The following is a 17360-nucleotide window of genomic DNA, read 5'->3' on the forward strand; positions in this document are numbered from 1 at the left end:
TATTTGTAGAAAATAACTTTGCACACCAGGCTTTCTCTCTCACACACACACACAATAATGCACCCACTCAAGCACACACGCAGAGGATGGGAGCCATGTGATGTGTTCATAATGTGTGCGAGCGGTATGCATTGATGCTCTAGTCCAATGGGATTTCCTGAGTTGCATGAATGACAGTCCCTCTGGGAGAACCTCAGCAGGGCTTCTCACATCACCATCAAGATGGGAGTTTCTGCATGTGTCACATAAATATGCCATTTTGCAAACATCATAGAAAAGAAGGGAAAGTATAGAATAAAAGGCAAAGCTTTTCAGGAGTCGTATGAGAGGAAAGAAAGAAGAGCATTTGGAAAGTTTTGAAAAAGAAAAAACAGGAGCTCTTCATGAGGATCATGACATATGGCATTAACAAACCGTATCACAGTATCCTCTTTTGAAATAAAAAATAAAATAAAAACTTTTTTGTTCACATTTGTATTGTTATTTTTTTCCCAGTAAACTATATCACACAGTGATAACGAAGAAAAGGAGAAATCTACAGCCACGTTAGCTTCGTGCAAAAAACCACATACACTGGCACGCCGCATAGGCAAAGAGATCAAAGCAAGACAACGCATACAAAAATATAGAAAAATCTCCGATGCAACTTATCATTTCACAGAAAAAAATGTTCTCTGTCTTTCCCACCTGCGCCACTTCCTGCCGAACACCGATCGCCGAAGGGTCACTTCAGGGACATTCTGTCAGTGTTTGTCGTCGCTGCTGCTGCTGTTGTTGTGTGTGTGTTTTTTAAGACAACTAAAGTTCTTGTGTCTTCCATGCAGGAAACCACAGAACCCCCGAAAATATCCAGTAGCTATAGTAGATCATTATGGCAGATGTCCATCATAATGATGTTTGGAATAATGTGAACAACAACATGTTTGAGTGATAGAAAACTAGTACAATAAAAGCATATCATTTCTGTCATGTAATTTGTGACAAATCTTTTTTTAAACTTTGTTATTTTAAAATACATACTATGTCCTGTCACTTTAAAGACATTCCAGCATTTGCTCATAATTGGTAGTGACAGGGTTAAATAGTTTGGCATACTCAGCAAGCCATGCCCAAAAGGATGCTAGTTTGTCTCTTGCAAAGGAGGGGGGAGGGAGGTAGGTAGGGAATTAAGGGAGGAGGGGGAGGTAAGGACAGGTCCCAGGTTGCGACCCACCCTCCCATGGGAGACGCTAGGGAGTTGGGTGAGGGGGCTTATACAGAACAGCTGAGATTACAAACCGTGCTCAAGACTGGGTTAAACCCTCCATTTCAGCACTTGCAAAACACATGCAAAGAAGTCAGAGTTTTGGACTCAGTCATTCTGTCTGCCTGTTGGTGGCGTCTGTTTTTAGAGTCGCTTCGTCGGCAGGTAGGGACGGAACTGAAGACTTTGTGCGTCATACCCACGAGAAAGTCACTGGACAGTCGTAGCATCTCCAGCACTCCTGTTTTTACACTGATAAAAAAGATTGTTTAGACGCCTTCAAAGAAAATAGAGTTGATTCGTCAAATGGGGACAAAGCAGTTACAGGGTGGAGATTAGGAGCTGAAATGCTGCAAGTAAGGCAAAGACGGATGGTTTATACGTCAGTCAGAGGGGAAAAAAAACAACATGCGCAGAGGTTCACACGTTTCAGACGCCATGGAGGAGAGGAGGAGGGTTGCAAAAGAGAAATCCTTCCAAAGAGCGAGGAGGGATTAAACACTGAGGTGAGATGAGAGGAGTCATTGGTTGTTTGGCTCTCCTGCCCTCTCCTCCTCCTCTTCATCCTCCTCATCAAGAGACACAACTCCAGAGGAGGCCACGTCGGAGACCCTCCTGCTTGGGTCGTAGTTGGGTGGGTACTCCACTCCGTTGCCTTCTGCCTCCACCTGGCCCAGGGTGCTCTCATAGTCCTTGCAGGGGCTGTCGTCGTCCTCGCCTGGCGACAGGTATGTCTCAGAGTAAGACATGGAGTAGCAAGGAGAGTCCTGACCCCCGCAAGGCCTGATGCCCCGCACTCCTCCACCCAGGCTGTGGAAGCCACAGTCCCCACCGCCGGGCGCGCTCTGCCCCGCCCTCTGAAGTCGGGCCAGCAGCTCCTCTCCTCCCTGCAGTGCCGACAGGATCTTGGCGGCAAGCTCGGCGGCGTTGCTGTGGGAGTGGGTGCCACGGTGGCCACCCAGGTCACGCAGCAGCGGGTGATGCTCATCCAGGCTGCAGAGGCTGGAGCACAGGGTATCTGGGGAGCCTGCCGTGGGGGAAGGCTCTCCACTGCCACCTCCCTCTCCACCTCCTCCTCCACCCTCACAACAGGGCCCTCGCAGGCCCAGGTGTTGGCAAAGCTGGCTGTGGATCAAGTCCTTCAAGTAGGGAGGATATGATGGCACATCTAAAGAGAATCATACAGACTGTGAGCACATAAAGTCCTGAAAGGACGACGATAAGAGCAAATATATGAGATGAAACTGGGATATTCTCTGTCGGGTCACTGGCTGCTTACAGCATGAAATATTAGCAGAAAATACAGTAGCAAATAAAAATTGGAAAACTTCACACTTCCTTGTCATTATTTACATCTTTACTCATTTAAAGGTACCCTGGGAGTTTTGACCACTAGTGGCACTACAGACTAATGGGCTGGCCTGTATATTGTGCTACCTGCAGGGAAAGGCAGGGAAAAAGAAGCCCACTAACTAGCAAACACAGACGTAAACAATGCAGGGTTTTAAATGAAGGCAACTCCACAGGGTGCCTTAAAGAATAATAATGTTAACTCTGGTTTTGCAGAAAGAAGCCAAACTCAGTTGTTTCAAACTGATAAAGTACGCTAGAGAAAAAACTGACTGAATAATAATATTATAATAATATTTTAATTTTAAAAAGCAACCAATACACAATTTAAGGAAGAAAATCTTATAAAGTATTATAAAGTATTGTGATGAGACCAGTTATAAGAAATCACCTGCAAAATCAAAATGAAATGTGAAAGAGGATTACTGTCTTTGATTTAGAAGAGATTAATATCATATACAGGCAGTGGCCTTTGTCAGAGGGTAAGAAGCCAAAGATGAATATATAAAGATAGAGAAGCAACACTGAGCTGAATGTTATTAGCTGCAATACAGGTTATTGGTGGTTCAGTGTAATCAAGATGAAAGCTCTGGCAAACACTCGCCCCCACACACAGCCATGGTCAAATACACTGTGTGTATTTATAACCCGCTAACACACCATCCTTACACAGACACTGTCTCAGCAGCAAAGGAAATGATATTAAACTTGCAGAAGGGATATCAAATTGAGGCGAGGAACAAAAAAAATGCTGGAAGGGGATGAAACTAGGGCACTGGGACAATGAAAGATAGAGGGAGAGATGGATGACAAAGAGGGAGTGTGATGGGGTATTAGGAAGGAGGAGGACAACATGAAGGAAATAAATGTGACTTAGCTAAGCCACTGCTATTGTGGTGTTGAGGTATACTGTGTGTGTGTGTGTGTGTGTGTGTGTGTGTGTGTGTGTGTGTGTGTGTGTGTTTTTACCTGTGCTCTGTGTGGTGGGCTCGTTGGCAGGCAGAAAGTCCTCGTCATATGAGTCATCGTTGGACTCGTCGCCATCCACAGAGGACCAGGCCCTCAGCTTAGCCTCCGCTATGGCAAACTGCTCTGCCACACCTGCGCAAACACACACACACACACACACACACACACACACACACATAAATACATAAGGTACACATGTGCACAAGCAAATACATGGTTGCCATGGTAACAGGGAGGCAGCGAGCCATTGTGTCTCCATGTCATGTAGCTGTTCTTGATTAGCAGTTCTGCGCGAGGAACAAAGTGCACGCTGTCATGTTAGACTGGACAGAGACAGCGCTCCCATTCCTGTCGTGTTCCTCAGCGGTCATTTGGCTGGTGCACTTAAGATTGCTGTCACCGAGGGTTTGACAGCGTGGCTATGCAGGTTGCATTCCTGCCCGTGCAGAAGAGACATGAAATGCCAGGAGCAAAATACATTAGCAAAGTAATCAGTACTGACATTTTCATTGAACTGATGATAATATAACATCAGGTCAGGTTTTTTGTACCATAAAAGTCGGTGTTCCAGTCATGGCCAACATGAACAAATGGACTGGATCATCGATGAAGCCAGGGAAACAGAAACAATGAGCCGAGTGAGATCACTCGAAGCAAGAATCCCATCACAGGTACCACAGGTGAACATCATATTTCCCACTCTGCTACTATCACATTGTCTTTTTAAAAATGTTTCATTCTCTCATTTATTTCTATGTTTTTCCATTTTGCCATTTTAATCTACTGTCAACAAAAGCAACCTGAATTTTTCCCCTCGAAAGCTGAGTGATGGCTAGAATACATTTAATGTAAGTGCTGCAGTGCAATCATGAATAAAGCCTGTCTATAACATAAGCATGTTCTCTTAGCACCTGAGGTAAACAAAGGTTTGAGAATTCATCGTATTTGCTGTTTTAGAGTAAGTAGTGTTTTAAGTCTTTTCTGTTTGGTCCACAACAGATATAAGACTTAAAAACAACCACACAGTAACATCTATAGTAAAAATGTATCTGTCTGTCTTGTCTGTCTGTCTGTCTGTCTGTCTGTCTGTCTCTCCGTCTGTCTGTCTGTGTATGTAAATCCACTTCAACTGCTGATTGCAGCATGAAATGCCTTCTTATTGCAGCACAATCCAATGAAAAATATCAGATTCATTCAAATGATCAAATCATTTCCGAGACACAATCTTAGAAGATGTGAGCTGATTTGATCAGTGGCTGAACTACTGTAGTGTATAAGAAATGATAAACTACCAATAATCAATCACCACATTTTACAAGTAACCAGCATTGGACAGTAGTAACATGATCAGATTATAGATTATATTTGAAAATATCTGAAATTAGATCATAGTTACATTGTCAAGGATTACTCGATTTTAAAGTTGATTTTTAAAATTATGAAACTTCTTCTTACTCCTCTCAGGCTGCCGGTTGCGTTGCATGAGTTTAGTCCTCCATGAGGCCTTCATCAGACATGTTCAGAAATGTTCGCAAAAGAAACAGCATCCTGCATGTGGTAGAATGTGTAGTACAGGTGTAGTACACCTGGAGTGTGTGCCAGTGCTGTTTGAGTGAGGGTCATGTGATTCGATCAAATATGAGTGCTAAATGCATTTAGTTTGCATTGAAATTATTTTGAGATGTTTAAAGAGAAAAAGGAATATTTGGGGAACTTAAGTGTTTATGGGTGCATCCAAATTTTAGTAAAAGGTCAAATATTATCAAGATTTGGTATTGAAGTAATCCAAACATATTCAGATTAGATTACATGCTTTTGTAATCCAGTAGATAGCGTTACTAATTACAAAACCACATAACCAAACATACATTCACATGCATGTGCATCTAAAACACACACACACACACATACACACACACGTTGATGTCCTCTCTGTGGCCTTATGTGTGCGTGCGTGTCTGGCGGAGGTGACTCAGCATGTGCCAGAGCAGTAAACCACAAGGTCCAAGTAACCAGTCACCTCCACTCATCATCAGGAGCCGGCCAATCAGAGAGTAAGACTCCCTCTGTCTTTTTCTCTGTGTCCCTCAGCTCAGCCTCGTCCTCTTCCTCTCAGTCCATCTGTTTTGTATTCCTCCGTGTTCGTCCTTTCTCTCCTTCATCTCACGCCTTTCTTCGGATGGTCTCTCTCAATAAGACGCTCTATCGACTCACCTGACTCTCCTCATCCCTACCACTCCCATCTCTGTCACCGTGCAATCTTTCAGCAGTGTCCCTCACTTCTCATTCTGATTTCTATCTCTCTGACTTTCTGCTCACCCCTCTTTATGTCTCTCTCTCTCTCTTTCTCTCTCTCTTTGGTCAATGCTCAGTATTCATGCGTTGTGTCCCACAGAGAAAGATCGATGCGCTCATTCATCTTCCACTGTAGCAGGGCCCTGAACTCTCCTCACAAACACGGGCACATCCTTCAGCAAATGCAGTCATGTGGGTTGCTCTTTAGTTCTCCTTTGAAAGCTTTTTTTTAATTCCTTTAACTCAGGCAGAAAGGTTTTCACCTACAAACATACTTTTTTTTTTATGTCACTGACCTGCATACCACACAGAAAATTAGGATAAAGAGGTAGTTTATGCTTACAGATACACGAAACATGACAATGTGACTACATTTCACTAAAGTTCACTATTTTTCTCATCTCAATCTTAACCCTGATCACAGACTGTGCTTGTGAAACAAGTTGCACGAATGTGTGCACTGTAGGGATCTGACAATTAAACAGATTCTCTTTCTTAGATAGATAGATAGATAGATAGATAGATAGATAGATAGTAGATAGATAGATAGATAGATAGATAGATAGATAGATAGATAGATAGATAGATAGATAGATAGATAGATAGATAGATAGATAGATAGATACTTTAATAATCCTTTACAGGAAATTATAGTGACAGAGTTCTTACTCTCTCTCACACACACAATTGCTGCATTTCTACTGCGACTAAGGCTTCATCACTTTATCTGAAGTTGTCTGTATGCAGTAATACAGTTTGGATGAACTGAAGCAGGCTGTACATGCTACAGTGGTTTGCAGTTTTACTCTAGTCAGCTCTTATATTTTCCTCATAAATATTCAGGTGGTTAGAGGGCAACAGTAACTCCAGCAGATGAATAAAACATATATGAATATATATATAACCCCATCGTCAGTTTCTAATGCTTAACACTCACTTTAAACCTGCGTCAACTGTTGTTTTGGCCTCTTTGGGTGGTGACGTAAACAGCGTAGATATATATTATATCCGCTGCAGCTGGAGACGCTTTGTGAGTGAAGCAAAACAGAAAAGTTGTGGGCTGTAATAACAAAGCTGTTGCCTTGGAAGAATCACGTGATGATTCCTTTCACGACACACTGTCATGTAATGCATTGTTCTTGGATACAGATTATAGCCACTTTAAGGAAAATTGACGCAGTTTGAGGTAGTCACTCTGCTGCCTTGTTAAATGCAGCTGTCACTTGTAGCAAAGTGAGCTGACGCCACTTTCCCAATTTAGATTTTCCAACAGCGCTGTTTGCTGCGGGGATAGTGTAAACCTGGTGTGTAGGACTGGTCAGGCCACAAACATCTCTGTTACACTACAGCGCACCAGAAACTGGAAGATCGCCACTCTAATACACACATCCACACATGTGCTTTCAACATATTCTCACACTCACACTGTGTCTCTTTCAGCCCCCCCCCCCCCCCGACACACACACACATACACACACACACACACACACACACACACACAAACACGTGCAGTGACATAAGCCAGTTTCACGCGCTACAGAGAGACGCCGCAGGATTAACTTCAAAGAATGTGTGTGTGAGTTGGCAGAAGTCGCTCCATCAATGGGACAACCTCACCTGCATTTTCAATTCTCAGGATGCCTCCTATACACACACACACACACACACACACACACACACTACTGTAAGTAGCTTGCATACACACCAAACACTCACCTCACACTTTGACACATGCTCACTTTATGTACTAATGTGCTCACTGACATTCACACATTGTGTCCAGTCACCCGCAGTAACACTATTGCTGGGCTACAAGGAGAGAGTTGACAAAAACAAAAGGAGTCAGCACAACTGGAAGCTGACCGATGGAACGGACACACACTGACGTTGTAACCTGAAGTATAATGTATAGTAATGACATTCGAGCCCACCTCACCCCTAGCTACCTAAATAAACCAAAGTGTGTGCAGAACATCAGACCCCCAACAGACACCAGCCACCAGACTCCATTCCTAAAAATTATATTCATTCATTTTACCTTGCAGAACATGATACCAGAGTCAAAGTCACCAAAGTCAGACAGTAAAACGAATAAGCTAAGCGATGGAGGCAGCGGGAGACCAACTCCTGTGTTCTGTGAGGTAAAATGAATGTTTTTGTCAGTTTAGTCTGGAGGCTTTGAAGAGAACGATGTAATGTTGCTGGTTAAACAAAAAGGATCTCTCAGGTCTATCTCTGGAAGGATTCTGACAATGTTATCAGACCCTTAGAAGAACAATTTGAGCCTGTAAGTGGCAAACACAAGCACTTCGATTGGGTGCTGTTTCCCCAAAAGATTTAATTGCAGCCGTTTCAGCCCGTTTCGTGGGTGCCAGTGGAGGTGATCTACTGGACCAAGTCCAAAACTTTTCGTATCTACTAGTCACTTAGAAACCAAAGTATGTAAAAATATACCCCAGGTTTAAAATATCACAATATCCCTTAAATAAGTCTTTGTTGCAGTTGCACATAAATCCACTATCCTAACCTAATGACGAATACTAAAATAGTTCCTTTATTGTGATAATGGATCACAAAGATGAGGGCATAAGAAGAGAACAGCAACCATGGGAAGATATAAAAGATGTAAAAAAAAAAAAAAAAAAAAGAAAGGAGAACAGAGGAGGCACAGAGGAAAATCGCTCAGTCATGGTGGCACAAGCCAGGAGCAAAGCCTTACTGTGCAAATTAACCTTGAGAGTCTGCATTGCAGGGAGTGAGCGAGAGAATGGAGGGAGAGCAGGTGGGAGGAACGAGGTGAAAAAGACAGAGGAAAAAGAGATAAAGAGACAGAGGGCAGAGAGGAACATTAAAAGAGGGGACAGTGTGAATAGGAGGAAGTGGGTAGTGAATAGAGCGGGCAGAAGCAAATGAAAGAGAGGTGAGTGGGTAAAAGATAGGAGAGACAGATATGCTGCGGGTGAGCGATGCTCTGAGAGGAACAAACGTCTGCATGTGTAGAGGAGAAAAGTTAAAGGAGAACTCTGGTATTTTAAAACCTGAGCCCCATTTTTCCATATTTTGCTGTCTAAATGACTGAGCTGCTGGTCTAGCACTGCCTCGATGGGTTAGTTTGTTTGTGTTAAAGTACTGTTCATGCCAAGAGGACTCCACGACCCATGAAAGCCAATTATAACACATTTGAGCACCGTGTTAAATGTACACATCACATTTACACCTTGCCAAGATCCGACAGTTTGACCCAAACGACCTCCAGCGGAATTGCAACTACAGTACATTCAGTGAGCATTTATACCTTCTATTAATATGCCCCATTCAGAGAAGATACCCAAAGTGCATGTGAATAGCTTAAATGGGGTAAAAAATGAAAGCTGCTGCCTGCAACCAGCGTCTAACTGTCTTTCTGACATCAGTTCAAAACTATGTTCATCAACATGATTTTTCACTTTCCCACATAATGTATATTGTGAAAAAACTTTCTTTTTTATGGGCATTTCTTTCAAATGCTTGCTGGGAGGAGTTTTTCTTTTTAATTGCCTCTCTTGATTTAATTGACTGTAATTATGATCATATGACATAAATACTCCTCTGCTTCTTTTTACATGTTTACCTTTTTGTTATGATGATTTTTCATTTAATTAGCATCTCTCCTGTGATCTTTCATCGTTATTTAGCACATCCTCTAGCCCATAGGTCTGTGAGTCATCAATGTATTTGTTGTCAGCTGGCGTGTACTGTTCAAAAACTCTCTTTCAGCTTGAATTCTGCGTGTAGCAAAGCAGGCTGCTTTTTTTCAGTGTGGTTTATGTAATAAACAAGTCACACAAACAGGAGTCTTACCAGCAGCGAAGCGTGCCTCCTGTTCTCCCTCAGTGAGGTCGGAGTAAGAGTTGAAGTCTGACTCCAGGGCTGCTGGACTGTCTATAGGCTTAGACCAGCCTTTCCACTCTATCAGATGGGCCACTCTGCCCTGAGCCATGGCTGTGGGCTTCGTCACATGGTCCTTTACTACCTGGGAAATACCTACAAGGAGAAAGCGTGCGGGTTATACTGCTGCATAACTTTTGCGAAGATGACACTCTTTTAGTATGTGCCTGCATGCTTTTACAGAACATGCAAAGGCATATAATTATCAGTAATCGTGATGTTACACTCACCATGCAGGGAGGATCGCGCTAATGCAGCAATCTCTTGAATGGTGACAGCTCTTCTTGATTTTGGTAACATTTCAATGGTGTCATCAACATTCACCTGAAAGGACAAGGGGAAAAAAGCAGTGTGACACTCAGGGGAGCACTGGTAGAGTAGCTCAGCTCAGCATGAATGTGAGCCAGCCTCTCAATACATCCTGCCATGACTCACAGTAACACCCAGTGTTGTCTTTTCACGGTGAAGAGACTCCTATGTTCACAGTACAACTACTTCAGTGTACTTCAAGGCTTCGGAAAGTAAAGGACTTCCTCTTTACACATCAATCTTTTAATGAGTCTCGGGCTGTATGAAAACAGCCACACATGCTGACTTGTGCGGAACGAGGATTATTTCAGCAGGTACTGATGGATAGAACTATGTTCGTGTTTCAATCATATGAGCATGTTATGTAGCATATGGCAGCATCTTAAATGGACAACACTTTGGGAAGTCCAATTCTTCGCTTTCTTGCTACGATGAGGTGTAAAAGTGACAAGTTGTGGTTTACAGGGATTATAGGCAGTAACTTCCTGGAGTCTTGCGGTCAGTGGGAGGTAAAAAGGCAACCAGTGCCCTTAATGCTGAACTATTCCTTTAAAGTTACAAATAATTATGATCTTACATCTGGTCAGCTAATTTGTGATGTCTTCACAACTGATTTGCATATTATTTCACATAAAACAGGAGAAGCAAAAGTTGAAAAAAACAAGCAAGTGGCCAATTGTAGCCACATATTAACATGTTAAGTGGTTTGTTAAATTAGCCTGCTGGCTAATGAGCAGATTAATAATTTGTTCAGGCAACTGACTTTTCTCAAGCTACGGCTCCGAGTATCTTGCTGTATCCATACCTGTAGACTGGTGATATGCAAAGCAGTTCCTTTCAGTGTCCAAATCACAAGAATCAGTTCATCAAAAACATTTGCTCAAATGATTTATTCACCAAATCAACTAAATTTCAGACCAAAGCTCCAAGTGTGTAGTCCCACTTGCTGGACTGAAACACAGATGGATGTTGTACTCCTTATGACCCACAGCTTCTGGAGCCGGAAGTGGTGTCGCTTTGACAAACACACCAAACTCCATTTCTAAGTCTTAACACTTTTAAAGTTTTCTCATTGAATATCAAAGTTTGAGGCCCTGATTATCAGAGCTTACGATCACTGTGTCGTACCATCAGGGTATGATGGTTCTAACTCATAGAACCTTCTTCAGAGAACACTAGTGCAGAGACGAAGGCACAGAATGGAAAAGAAGTAAGTGAATCTCTCCAGTGGTGCCAGATGTGGCTGTTAGAAGATTTCTGGTGTGTTACATAGGCAAGCAAGCTCAAAGGAAACTAATAAAGCTTGTTGTTCATACTACTACATAGTTAATTTCCCCACAGTGAGTTCGCATAATCAGACCATAGACAAAAGATGAACCCCCTCCTCCCCGTCTGTCCTCAATCAAAACTGTCTGTGCTGTAAAGTCAAACCACAGAGGGAGTATCAGGTGTTGACATGTTCTTTTGTCTGCTAACTCTTTTTATAACCCCACCTGTACGCACGTGGGAAATGGACACGTCCACAGCAAAGGCCACATGCTGAGCTGACGCTACCAGGTTGTTACTCAATATGGGTCAAAACACTTGGCTGACTGAGCAACTTGATAATGGTTTTGGGCAGACATGTATATCTCAACAGGTACAGATTGTGTCCAGTCCTGCGGTGAGGCTCTGGTTTCACCTGCTTTCATCTGGAGAAATAACACTCAGCTACTTGACCCACTGGAACAACTGGACCAGTTGTAAACATAGCAAGTATCTGGACCGTTGAGTCAATGTGAAGTTAAATCTTCGTACTTCCCTTCCTTTATTAACGAGTCATCGTTCAATACGCACCACATCTGATTTGCAGGGATTTGCCGCATAGCAAACAAACAAGGAAATCATCCATCAGATGGGCCCTGTGAGAGTGAAGGGGGATCCCAGGCTTGTGATGGTATCAGCGGCTGCTGCGAGGCATGATAATCCTCCTGTGCCGCAGGGCAGCTCACAGATCAGAGGGAGGATAATCTGGAGATAATGTGACATGTACCCTCGAGGACGTTTAGAAAGATACATTGTGTTGGTCCTTAAATTAAAAATCACATGTCAGTTAATGTTGTCCACCCACAGCAGAATATGCTTGTTTTCAAATAGTTGCCCTGAGAGATCATTTCAGTTCAGTGTGGGAGGATTTGATACATCCTCAGGGGGGGTCCAACTCACAAACACTGGCCTCACCTTCCTAATGCCTCTAAACTTTATTTCATTGCCATTTTTCCAGAGGAGTCTCCCACGATGATATGAATGCGGTTTCAAAGATATTTCCACACTGACAAGAATACAATTTGGAAAGACAGCTCATCATTTCTGGAGTTTTAAAGCACTGAATGAATATATCGCTATGAGTTTTTCAAAACTGGGTCCAGCCGTACACTATGTTTAAGCCTGACGTTGCCACATAGCTCCACTCAGCAGCACCGCTGGCTGCCAGCTCTGCCCCCCCGCCCCCTGCTCCCCCACTGCCCTACTGAACAGCAGAGCAAACACAGCGGAAGACATGAGCAGCACTCAGAACAGGCCGAGCACTCCTATTTGACCGCTGTGCTGCATCTTTGCCATCACACACTCCTACAACATGCAGCACATACATATGCACATTTAATACGCTAAATAATTTAAAATATGACCTCAACTTAAAGTTCTCTTATTATGCAAAATGCACCTTTTAATGTCTTCAACATAAATGTGTGTCCCCAGTGTGTCTACCAACCCTCAGACTATGAGAAAAGACCGTGCTGTCTCTTTTTCTGCTGCTCAATCTCTCAATAAACGTGTGAGAAAACACACCATTTAGATTTGGCTCCCTGTATGATGTCACAACGCGATCATGTGACCTCCTCCCGCCTTTCAGCAGGGTGATGACCCACACCCACTGAAAACCTCCAAAATCCACCTCACTGTGCTGTCCTCACTGACGTTAGCTCCTGGTAACACAAAGATGTTGAAGGTGAGGAAAGACTCCCTATGGTCAAGGTATTTAGCCCCCAGAAGAAGAGCAGCACAAACACAAGCATAATGTCAAGACGTCATAAATCTTCATGGCCTGATGAACACAGGCTGGAGAGAGGCTGCCATAGCGCTGCTTAATGTTCACTTTTGGCTTTTAAATCATTGCTTAACTGTTGTGTCTGAGTCAGTGCGGGTGACTAATGGATCCTTGAGACAGCACAAAGAAAAACAGCAGATTTCTCCGACACAACACACGTGTGAGGAGCTGAGAGCAGGCAGAGAGCAGGCTGACAGTCAGTGTGTGACACAAAACACACGGGTGCCTGTCTGCCGCACCTGGACACCTGCAGGCACACACACACACACACACACACACACACACACACACACAAACACGCACCCATTAGGGTTTTCATAAGAGTTCAGGGTTTTGAGGGTTTGTGTCTTTTAGGCTTGTGGCATCATTCAAGTTTTGTTAAAGTAAAACGTAGTTATATTTTATCTCCCCCCCTTCCAAGATTCACGGATTAAACCCCAACCTCTCATGCCTTTGTTTTAGATGTTCTCTGGTTGAGCTCACTTTCTTTCATTCCACTGAGCTGTGCAGTAAACCACAAGGTTTTTGACAGAAGATCATGATGCTCTATCCACAATTACCACAGTTACTTCCCCAATGCCTTTTTGGCAACCTCTCAAAATTTCATATTACACATAGTCACTCCATCAAGCTTACAGAAATCCTCTTGGTAGGTGCCATAAAAAGTATTGCAATGAAAAGTCTCCCATCGCCAGTTAGACTGGGGCTCTCAGAGGAGAACGGCTGCACATCTTTGGAAAAGATAATCTACTTTCTAAGGACTAAGATACATTTTTGCTATAAAATATGGCAACCTTTTATCAGCTGCATGGGGAATCTCCCATCTCACACGACTAATGGTCATGTGAATGGTCTCTGACCTTTCTGTTGTGGTCAGTTATTATTCTGTATTCTTTATTTCTCTTCTCTTTATATATATTTTACCTACTCTTAGTAGTTACATTATATTTGACTTTATTTTATTGTTAATTTATATCCAGATGTCAGTAATGTACAGTGAGTGTTTTTGCTTTGTCAATGTGTGTGTGGTTTGTGCACTATTTGAAAAATTAAACTATATTAGTTACTGTGGCACTAATTGTTTTTATTGCTGTATTTTTTTAGACTAATTCTGGTTCCACTTCAGCAGAAAGCCATGTATGCCTTTGTACTGGCTGATTGAGTCAAATACCCTTTTCTTATTTATCAAATGTCAGACACAGTTTGCCTGTTGCTTGGGTAGCCCACTCTTCTGTCAGACACACACACACACACACACACACACACACACACACACACACGGGGAAACATGGAAGACGAATTATATAAGCAGGAAGACCATAAGTGGTTTCAGACTGCCATGATATCTGCGTCTTTCTCCTCCTTCGACATAACGCGTTTCTGCCCGACTGTACATATCTCTCTCTCTCTCTCTCTCTCTCTCTCTCAACTTTTCCACAATGGGAACATTTCTATGGCAACTGGTCACCGTAGCACAGTTCCTCCTGGTGTGCGCCTGATTCACTGATGATGTCGCACCCTCAGCTCACCAACCGACAGCCACAACAGCCAAATGAATGCCTCATGCACATGCCTTCCTGCTTTCTTTTGCTGTGGACACTGCTGCTCAGCACATCCTAATTGAATCTCTTTGTTTGCATTAAATATAAAGCAGAAAAATCCCACGTCTTTTTGAAAATTTGAATTTATTTAAGTTCTATGAAAAACTGGTAACTTCAAATTGACTTATTTTGACAGTTATCAAATGTTGCTAAAACTTTGAGAAAATATATAAAATCTGAAATCTAAAAAAACCCTGAAGCATAACACAGTCGAGTGTCCGTCCTCTGTAAAATAGATGTGATAAGATCAGCAATCCAGTAACTTGCCTCTCACAGTTCCCAGTGTTCAATAAGAGGCCTGCCCCTGAAGACGGAAAGGCTGCATTTCATAATGGATCACTTAAGCACTGCTAATCGTCGCCTGGCTGGCTCACTGCGACACACCAGATTCACACCCAGGTGGTGCACAATGATGGATAAAAGAGGCAAGGTGGATTCATCATCCTCATTACCAGCATCATCATCATCATCATCACCTCAGAGCCAGTTATAAGCGACCTAAATTCAGCTCCACAGCCTTAGTTTTTGAAAGCCCAGGAACTTTATTTTAAAGGGATACTTTCTGATTTTTTAAAGTGGGGTAATAAGAGTTTCTTATCCATAGTCAGTGTATTACCTGCAGTAAATGGAAGTAGGCACACCCCCAGTTTGGGGGCAGGCATGAGTTCTCAGATGCTAAGTAAACCTAAAGAAATCAAGATCAGTTTAAGTGTGTACAATAATTAGAATATTTTCACTGCTTTGCCTTGCCAACTGAAGCTGTTTTATCCATTTATGCTCTCGTTCAGATCATCAAAGTTGTTGGTCTACTGCTGCCTCAGTTGGTTAGTTTGGTTGTGTTGATGCATGACTTTGGTGTTTTAAAGGGATCTGAACAAATACCACATTAAAACACCATATTCAGAGCAACAACACTGGGAACTCCTGTGTTCTGCAAGGAAAAATTACAAAATTACTGTTTTGTCAATGGAGTCTTGTGGCTTTAAAGAGGGTGATCTAATGGCTTCAGTTCCCCTTTGAAAGGGCTGTCCGCTTTTTTTTTAGGTGGCTAAAATATGCTTTGCCGCTGCCCCCATCCACAGCAGTCCATTTGTTTAGCTTCTATGCTGCGACTCCTGCCTGCTTCTCCAAACTGGGGGCGTGCTGATTGCCAGCTACTGTAGGTATACAGTACAACCCTTCTCTTAGATTATAAATAAATAAATAAATATCTATCTATCTATCTGTCCAGACCCACCAGCCTTGCCAAAGTTCCCCTAACAACCCTTCTCTGCTGACGTGACATCTTATCTCATTCACACATTTACCTGGTCAGAAACTCTGGTGCAGCCAGTCTACGGTATAACATTTTCTCTGGGCTTTTGAGCTCAAATAAACATTCAAGGGAGCGACTACAACTGTAGCATCTCACAGCTGAATTGATCCAGCCATGCATACAGTATGTGGCCGAACAGTGCAGCCACTTTAGTCGTGATTGCTTGAGCAGAGATTTTGCCTTATACTTTTTCCAAAGGCTAGAGGCATTACACTCTGTGTCACTGAGATTCCATTTAAAATCCCAAATGAAAAATTAATTACTAATTATGCTGAATGACTTGCAAATAATTAGAAACCAACTGGTTAACATTAATGAAAACTAAAACGGAGAAAGAACTCAGGGTTGAAATGCACATTAAAGATCTGGATGGCCTGATTAATAAGGTAATTATTAAACCAGGAAAGGTCGAGAACACAATTTTCTGCTTCATGTGGTGAATTACTGAACGACTGTCATCTTTGATTAGGCATATCTGGTCGCTGCCTGACTAGGTTATAATACACTAGCTTGGCTCAGATCATGTGAAGTGAGTATCCCATAACTTTTGTAATAATAAATACAAATGTACATAAAGTACTTGGTTCATTACAGATGGCTCTAGACACACTCTAGACTTATTCAAAGATCTAGTCACAGTAAGAGGGCCTTTTAATCAGTTGTAGGACTATCACAACTGAAATAAGAACACATAACAATAATTTAGGCGAGCAATCATCATCATTATCATAATAACTGTGTTCATTTTTAAAACAATGTATTGCTGCAATTGAATTTAAGCAGTATGCTGTAATCTCTTTATTATAAACCTTTACTGTATACTGGAGGATCACAACAACAACACTTGTAGTCATGTAAGAACAACTTTTCTGTTCTTCAATAAACAAGAAATTTCTTCTTTATATTTCCCTGAAATATCACTTTTCAAATAAAAGCTTTTCTGACAGCTTTTCTGGTAAAAGCTTCAGCCCACCATCATTTACTGCAAAACTGTTCATTCAGTCTGAGAGGGTTCTCTTCAGCGGGGGAGAACGACTGAGATCATTTACTTCAGTAAAAGTAGGAATACCACAGTGCAGAAATACTCTGCTAGAAGTCCTGCATCCAAAGTGTCATGCAAGTAAAAGTACAGAAGTATTAGCAACAAAATCTACTTAAAGTACCCAAAGTAAAAGTAATCATCATGCAGCATGGCCCACTTCAGAATAACACAGCGTGCACGCAAGCTTCATTTGAATTCTCATCACTTAGATGTTTCAATGA

General features: G+C 42.4%; 1 protein-coding gene across 1 annotated transcript in view; it reads right to left on the reverse strand.

Moving 5' to 3' along the window:
• Nucleotides 1-1764: 1764 nt before the first annotated feature.
• fam131ab (family with sequence similarity 131 member Ab) overlaps nucleotides 1765-17360 on the reverse strand; it is a 20345-nt gene continuing 4749 nt past the window's right edge. The window contains exons 3-6 of the mRNA XM_070829895.1: nucleotides 10015-10108; nucleotides 9698-9880; nucleotides 3563-3694; nucleotides 1765-2411 (exon numbers count right to left, since the gene is read on the reverse strand). Of these exons, the coding sequence (XP_070685996.1) occupies nucleotides 1765-2411; nucleotides 3563-3694; nucleotides 9698-9880; nucleotides 10015-10108 (1056 nt within the window). The remainder of the gene's footprint in view (nucleotides 2412-3562; nucleotides 3695-9697; nucleotides 9881-10014; nucleotides 10109-17360) is intronic.

This window comes from Pempheris klunzingeri, chromosome 4 (assembly GCF_042242105.1).
Source record: "Pempheris klunzingeri isolate RE-2024b chromosome 4, fPemKlu1.hap1, whole genome shotgun sequence".
NCBI lineage: Eukaryota > Metazoa > Chordata > Actinopteri > Acropomatiformes > Pempheridae > Pempheris > Pempheris klunzingeri.